Raw genomic sequence first — 8,504 nt, forward strand, 5'->3', positions numbered from 1 at the left:
ATGAGTTCCAGTAGTCTTAGTAAATACCTCTCCATACAGAGGGACTTGACTGCTCGTATTTCCACAGAAAAAGCTGTAGAAAGCCAAAATGTTTTCTGTTTTGGAAGCATTTCTTTTGATTTGTAAACTCAGACTAAATCCAAGCCACTGACAGTGCTGCTTGGTGGATGGATGCTATCCCATCCATTTTATGTCACCCATTTTTTATTTCCTGTGTTTATCTCCCGTTTTTTATGAATATAACAAGATCACAATGGACCGGATTTTAAACCATCTACTGTTAGTTGCTTCATTGGATCTGGCCATAAACTTCTGTTCAGCATAAGACTGCAACATCTAGCCAAAGGTAGCAAACCATACCGATGAGGTGTCTCACGGGTACTCACTGGATAAGAACCTTTAATTGTTTTCAACAGCAAACATGGATTGGGCTGACTGCATGCTGGTCCAGAGCTGATGCTATGTGATATCATTCCCTTAAATAAAAAGTTTTAGTGTAATATGGTTCTAAAAGCAAGATCAGGACTATGCTTTCACAAGATGTTCTAACCCAGGCCCAGTCTCCCAACAGTGCCTGAACATATCATGATTTTTCCTATAAAGGCCTTCAACTTGCTTAAGATTTGTGTTCCAGGGCTTGAGCTCTGGTGTCCAGATCTCTTGGTCCAAGTTTCAAGAACATAGTACTGTGCAGATATAGGCAGTCAGGGCTCAAGTTTTCTTCAGGGTTGTCCCATGTTTCCAAGGAATTCACATAGAAGCTGGTGCTGGATGCCAGTTATAGGTAAATTAACCCCTCCCTGCTTGTGCAGAGTGACTGAACTTGTTTGGTATGACTGAAATTTAGCGGGTTGCATAGTATGTCTGTGGAGATATAGCCAGAGTTTGGCATGCTTATGCCCATGCTTAGGTTTATCTTTAATTAGCTTCTCACCATAGGTAAGTAGAAACTTTACTCAGTACACTGATTTAGCTTTTCAGTGTCAATGGCAATGTAGCTGCTTTGGTCGTGTCTGCCTTTCCAAGCAGCAGATTTATAGGGTCTTTAGTGTTTTGTCCAAGCCAGGTATTGCACTATGTGAAAGAGTGCATCACCACAAACCAAAGTGAATATACAAGTTCACAAATCTCTCCTAAAGTACACACAGGATGGTGCTTTCAAGCGGTGAAATGTAAATGTATTAAAAAAAGAGACAAAACCTAAGAACTGTTGAAGAGTGAGAGAAGGAAAACTAGTTATCTTTGGGGTCTGCACCAACTGTCATAGCTCCATTTCATGGCTGACTTGTATCTGTTCAAGACAGTGGGTTTTATTAATGCTTACAAGCCTACAGCTATAAGAATGCTAAAGATGAAATGTTAACGCTGCACTGATACATAGATTGGTTCTCCATTTGGAAAAAATTAATGATTGTTCATAAACCTGAATCTGCAGCCTTTGGCTTCTCACCAGCTTTTCCATCCTGCAAGTATAAAGACCAGCTCATGTGCATTTTACTGATTAGCACTAGAAACATGCTTGGATTTGAACTGAGGTATTTGGAATCCAAGAATGTCGTGTAATGTCAAGCTAGTACCCTTCAAATGGGAGAAAAATGCCTGCTTGTCCTCTGTACAAACTCATCTTTCACAGAATGATCAAAGCTGTACCAATGACATGGTGTAATTCAATTAAATACTGTTCTTCAGATTCATATAAGGCTTTTTAGTTTCCCAACCATGTGTAATGCGAGTTGTGTACTCAACATCTCCTCTGGTCATACAGCAATCATCAGCCATCTTCTCACCAATGAGGAGAACAAAAACAGTCATTCTTGAGAAGACTAAGAGTTTCTGCTAGATGCAAGTAAAATGTTGTCCGGGGCTCAATTGTTGCAAGCCTGAATGAACATTAGGGGACAGTATTGTCCAGGAGTCGGCCTGTTTCTTGCTCTTCATGCTCTCCCTTTATTTGTAAGTTGTCTTCCCTTCTCTCTAAATGATAAAGCCTCGCTTGTTCCTTATTTATCTAACTGGTGCACCAGACATCCATTTTTAATCTGGCCAAATCAATTATAAATATTACAGCCTACAATTACCCTGGGAACTCCCAAAAATCTAATTAGTACAAGTCTTAGCAATGAATTACACCTTTCTCTTGCTTATTTGCAGCAGGAAGAAAAAAAATAAAAACAACTTACACTCAAAACAAGACCAAACATCTCTCAGCCATAGCAAACAGAATTCAAGGCAGCGTTTAATTATGTTCATATTGTTCCTCAAAGGATGGGCCATGGTGGGATGAAAGCCAGGGTACCTGTCATTGCCTTGGGCTTAGCACGCATTATCTGAGGAGATGTTGTAAGATGCAAAAGTCCTTGGCAAAGAGCCTTTGGAAAGGAAATCTCAGGGGAGCCTACAAAGTTCTTATCATTATTGCTTACTGTGTAGCAGCAAAAAAGGTAAATGTAACAGTTCTTTAAGCTGGAGCCATCTTGTATGAGTACTTAGCTGATCCCCTCCCTTGGTGAGGTCAGGGACTAAGTAGAACCTTGTCTAGCTTGTCTTGGGCAGGAGGGGAAGCCAGGCTGCTGTCTGGGGAGCTCCTGAATTGCAGAAATGAAATTAGAAAGTCATTACAAGGTGTGCACCACACCTCGTAGCAAGTGAATCAAGACACAAAGGCCAGACTAAAGTCCTTCCTCGTTGGCATCTTCTTGCTGTAGTTTATTTCTTGCAGATGTAATTACCTGAAAGCATCATAGATGTTTCATTTATGTCCTAAAATACTACTTTATGAAGCTATTAAAGGCAGACTTGTACTCTGAGATAACTGCAAATGCAGCTGCTTAGGATTCATTTTAGATTCATTACAAGACTTCAGAAGCAGTATTCCTGTAAAATACTTTTAATAAAACATATGGATTCCTCAAAAGCGAAAGTGTGCAAGACCACACAGCCTTTTAGATTCTGTGACGTAGGTGGAATTTTAATGTAAAAAAAAAATAAAAAGAAGGGCAAGTCAATCCCAATTCACTGCAGAGAGGGCAGCATATTTTTAAAAGCTGCAGGATGCTTTACTTACCAGCACATATATAACTGTTCATAGAATTGGTAAAACTTTCTTGGAAAAGAATGAAAGATTCCCCTTCTGCTCAGGTGATAACTGTGGTCAGGGAACTTGCTGGGGTCTCCAGTCCCTGCTTGAGCAGAGAAAAAGTGCACCCTTCTTTCAGGTGAATGATGTAATTGCAGAGAACTTGGTCTGCTTAGGTTGAACATAAATGTTTCTTCTGTTTTCTCTTCTCACAGGGTAAAGTCAGATATCTTGAAAAATTTCAAGAAAGTAATTTCCTGCTTTATTTAGTCTATGAACTATATCAGAGATGTGCTTGGATCATTATACACAGCCATATCCCTGCTTTGGGCAGCTTCCAAAGGATTGGGACATATCATGATGGAGAGGAGGTTTAAAGAATGGACAAAATAGGGTTACAGACAGGGTGATTATGCAGCTACTGGCATGTTATTTTTCACTGTAGAGAGAAGATGAAGACATGTTTGTTTGTTTGTTGATACATTCTTCACAGGCAGTCATTGGTATGTCCATGACTAGCAGTGCTCCCCAGACTTAGCTTTTTCCTCCTTTTTGTGTGAAGCATTTAACCACTCACTTCCAGTTTTGCTCTGGCAAGACTGCAGCAAATTTTCACAAGAGTGAGAGGAGCAATATGAAAAAAAAGTAAATGCTCGATTTCCTTCTCTAACACACTGCAACTGTGAGGCCTGTCAAGTGAAGGTCAAGCAGCTACCCTGAACAATAGTCACAGCTTCCCTAAGAGGGACAGTTGTCAGTGCCTATTCTAAAATGCATTCTATTTTGAACCAGTCAATAGAATATACAGAGAATGAGTGACCTATCACACAAGCAAAATGTGAGTGAAAAATCTCGAGAAATTACTTAGGAAATCTCTAGTTTTTCTCCATGCCCTGGAAGTATATGCACAAGTTAAGGAGAATTTTGTATGGAAGAGACATCACCAGTTATCCTCAGATACAGCATGTAGCTATAGTTTATCAACCACAACTATAGACTGTCTTTTTTTATGTGCAGTTCAGCAGGACAGCTGACTTGCAGGGTTTTCTATCCAGCTGTGACCTAACAGGTAGGCTGACTTAGAATGAGAAGTTTGCAGGAAGCACCTGGAAGAAGTGTTTTCCAGCCATACTAGAAAGCTCCAGTTACGCTGACATGTAAGGAGGGGCTGGGCTCCCTTCTCCCTTCTCCTCCTCATGTGAAGTCAGCAAAAAACCAGAATTATTTTGGGTACCAAAGCTTATTTGTTTGCTTTCCAAAACCAAACAAACACACACACCCACATAGAAAAGGAGAACTAATTAAGATCAAGTCATATCTCAATAAATATGCAAATTAAAAATCAAAACAAAGAAATTCTATTTATCACATCATAAAGTTGCAAATTGCTGTTGTGGCTCCCATCAGCTGGAATAGATGAAGGCTATGAGGCCGTAGTTTTTGAATTAGTAGATCAACCAACATGTGTACGTGTTTTATTGTGATAGTTGGGGACTGTTTGCTGTAGATATATTACCAGCCTTCCCCTGCCCCCTCCTGTTTTCTGTACTGTGTTCACATTCAGTGGTATTCATAGACTATATTTGTCTTGGAGTTCTCTAATGTAATGTCATTGGTTTTCTTCGCTGTTTACCTACTGTAAGACAACACTATTATTCTTTGGTAAATCTGTTTCATGTCCCCTGTTTTGTTTTTCCTTTGGGGTTTTTTGGGGAATTCTTTTGCAGTTTTTAAAAATCAGATTAAAAAAATAAGCAAACAAACAAAAATGCCAAGATCCTGCCTCTAACAAAAAACCCCACAACTCTTTGTTGGGAAAGAAAGCAAGCCACACCCTCTGCAATGCTATGCAATAGTCTAGATATTGGTATTTCTGCTCATTACCATGTTTCACCATTTGCATTCTTTCCTAAAGGAACTGGTCTTTGTGATGTGGAGAAGCAGCATGTAATGACTTTGGCAGCTTTGTTAGTGGGACTGTCTCCCCTGCATGCCATGTGCTGCCACCTGTTTCAGAAAAACCTTTAACCTGCTGGTTTCAACTAGCCCTTTTGTATTGCTTTGCTATGTGTTTTAAATCTTTCTGCAGGAGAAAGTGAATTATTGAGATGGAAAATTCCATATAGTAGAGAGATGTAGCTGGTTTGTAGAGTTTGGTAGTGTGATAAAGAGGCTTTCAATTTTTAAGTCACCAGTGTGATTACAGCCTGTGTTGGCAGCGAGAGGAAGTTGGTACCATCTATTTGCTGTTTGGTAGCTCATTATGTGATTTGTGGTGGTGGCATTGATCCAGTGGGCATCAGTCCAAATTGGAGAAACCACTACTAAGATCAGTGCTAATTGGTTTGCTCATTCAGTATCACAGCAAAGGAGCAAAAGGCAGAATGAGCTAGGAAGAAAGTCTTCTTTCCTGACCTCTAAACATGGTCTAGGCACATCCTCACTTGTAGGGGACCTCTCCCTGTGCTATATCTGCCCAAGTATTGAGTTGTCGTGGTCTTGGTGGTTTGTGTACTACATACGTAGGCAACAAGGGAGAACTTCTGAAGTCCATTACAAAGGTTTTATGCATTAATACTGTCAGTATGTATCAACACTGTTTATACATAAAGACTGTCCCTTTAGTCTTCAATGCAAGGAAATGGCAGGTTTGTGTGTCATTCTCTGTTCACTGTCTTCCAGATTTCCCTTCTATAGTAAAGTGCTTTGGGGCTAGGAGTGATTTTCCCCTTTTTGTCAGAAATCCAGTCCTAAAATCGTTTAAGTTATCAAAAAATTCAGAAGGTCCTCTGTTATTTGGTTTCCCAGATTTAAGTAATAATAGGGACTTTCTTTAAAAATTGTTATCCTGTTAATGGAAATGTTTGACTTTCAGGTCATAGGTTGCAAACTGAACCATTCTGTCTGTAAAATATCAGCGAGTTGGGTGGCAGCTATGCTCTGTCCCAATGGCATTAGCAGCTCCTCCCAAACACACAAGTGCAATATTGAAAGTAGGTATGCTTTAGTTCTTTTTGACTGCAAAGCCGCAAAGGCAGAGCTTATAAATGAAAAATCTAGTTCCCCTGAGTTTAGTCAGCTTTGAACATTATCACAAGTACTTGGTATCATGGTAATTCATGCCATGTCTGCATATGAAAAAAAAAAGAAGAAATCAAACCCACTGGTCAGACTCAGTAGAGACCACTGCTTGTTGCTGTTTGTGCTGGGAGGATTGTCCTGGTTGGTTTGGTTTGTTTCATGCCATATACTCAATTTCGGTATGAGTTCTTCCTGACCCAGATTTCTGAGCAGACTGAAGTGGAGCCAGAAATTGTAAAAGTGCATAATTATTCTTTTATTTATTTTTAAGCTGTACAGCTCTGTTAAGCTTTCAGAGAATCCTTTATACCCAGCCTTTGAAGTAATTAAGCCAGAGATCAGCCAGAGAAGGAGAAGTGGGTTGACACTGCTTGTTTCTGCTTGCAAAGTATTCTGTATACAATTAAGAACTGGAGTCTCAAAGCTAGGAAAACCTTACACCTTTTTTTGGAGTTCAGAAGAGAGAATGGATCAATACATCCAAAAGCAACACTTCACACCTTTGGTATGTTCTGAAACCTCAGATGCTGGCAGTACTGTGAAACAGCTGAGAGATGGAAGATTATTCCAGTTACTGACATGTAAATGAGCAGACCACACATTAAAGCTGTGTATGCTCCATCTGCCAAGCCATTCATTCTTCCCAACTTGGGACAAATTAGAAACTCTGGGCCAGAGGTGGAAGATTATTATTCCTTTTCCAGTCCCGCAAAGCAATACATTCCCCTGCTTCGAGTCTGATTGAAAACATTGACCTGGAGGTGAAAAACACGGTATCTGTCCACCTGATTCATCCAGACTCTGGCCCAGACAGCACTGAAACCACAGGCATCTTTCTGGTCTCAAAAAATTACCCAGCTGCCCTCCTGGGCTAAGGGCCAAATGGGAACTAGGCAGCTAGGTAGAAGAAAGACCCTGTCCTCCACAGCTATCTAGTCTAGTGGTTACAATTCTGCCATAAATATTGCATTAGGCTACCCTAATACAATATGTATTGAAAATGGTCATGTAAAGAAAGCCTATGACCATTCCTGTAAGTAAATGGCAGGAGGTTAAGGTGGTGTAATGTACCCTTCTGAGAGCCAGATGACATAGCTGTGACATTCATTTAGAGTCTCTCCTCAGCCATTCAGACTTGCCTCTGAATTTGGCCCTTCCTTAGGAAGTCATGGCGTCAAAGCCTTTTCATGGTCCTTCCAAAACACAACCATTCCTGGTACTTCTGCCCTCCTTGGAGCCAGTGTACTTGAAGACCCGAGAGCCTCCATTTTTCATTTCTGCTGTGTCTTGTTAGCAGTGCTCTGAGCTTGCACAGAACAGGAGGAAAAGATGCCAAAGCATTTCAACCACCTGGATTAATTAGGTCTTACACTAAATGTGGAACTACAGCAAGCTGGATGATGATTAAACCAGCAACCTTCTGGAAACTGAATATCTCCTTCTCTACTATATTTCAGCTTCTATAACCTCCTAAGTGCCTCAAGGCGTTGTCTGTATATGAAGCACTCTGTTTTTGTATAAGCAATAGCAATAATAGTGCTAACAATAATAATGCGTTTCTCCTGTGAGGTAGGTAAGTATCACTCTTCATTTTACAGATGGTGAAACAGATACAAAGACGTACAGGATCTTGCTTAGTGCCATCTCATGCCTTATTAGCACAGCCAGGATTGAACCCAGGAAACACATTTCCCTGGTACTTGCTCTTACCCCTACAGAACACACCCTCCTTTGATGACATCTGGTCTCTCTTGTGATTTTTCTGCAGAAGCTGCAGCAACAGCAGCCTGGAGTCTGATGATGAATCTCCTTGTGTGGAAGAAATCGATTATAATAGTGACAGTTGCTCTGATGGCGAAGAGGACTTCTCAGAGCTAGACCAAGAGATCCAGGAGTACCTCTCGTGGGTGGAAGGAGAGAAAGAAGATGAGGGAGCGACCATGGGACAAACATGCAGCTCCAAGGCTCTCAGGGGGCTCTACATTTCCAGCCAACCATCATCCAACAATACAGCTCTCCCTCTGCATTCGGCATCACTTGGGGTGTACAGTGGGTTCCAGAGCAGCCCTGTGTGAACAAGGCTTTGACTTGCAGAGCAGTAAGCAAATGTTTTACTGCTCATTTTTGCCTGTTTGCCAGCTTCAGCATCTTTTCCAGATGTGTTGCTCCAGTTCTGAATAGAAAATTGACTGTATGTTTGTGTAATTTGTATACATACGTATATTGAGAATGACTCCTTATGCTTTGTACACAAGGCAGAGCGAGGGGCCACTGGCCCAGATGGTACTATGTGAGAACGTCATCCCTTCCTGAACATAATCCCGATTCACAGCTGCCTCTAGTATGT

At 40.9% G+C, this 8,504-nt stretch overlaps 1 protein-coding gene across 1 annotated transcript in view; it reads left to right on the top strand.

The window, feature by feature from the left end:
• AGBL1 (AGBL carboxypeptidase 1) overlaps positions 1-8,232 on the top strand; it is a 271,692-nt gene extending 263,460 nt beyond the window's left edge. The window contains exon 23 of the mRNA XM_074880012.1: positions 7,926-8,232. Coding sequence (XP_074736113.1) covers positions 7,926-8,232 — 307 coding nt within the window. The remainder of the gene's footprint in view (positions 1-7,925) is intronic.
• Positions 8,233-8,504: the final 272 nt, after the last annotated feature.

Source organism: Strix uralensis, chromosome 11 (assembly GCF_047716275.1).
Source record: "Strix uralensis isolate ZFMK-TIS-50842 chromosome 11, bStrUra1, whole genome shotgun sequence".
NCBI lineage: Eukaryota > Metazoa > Chordata > Aves > Strigiformes > Strigidae > Strix > Strix uralensis.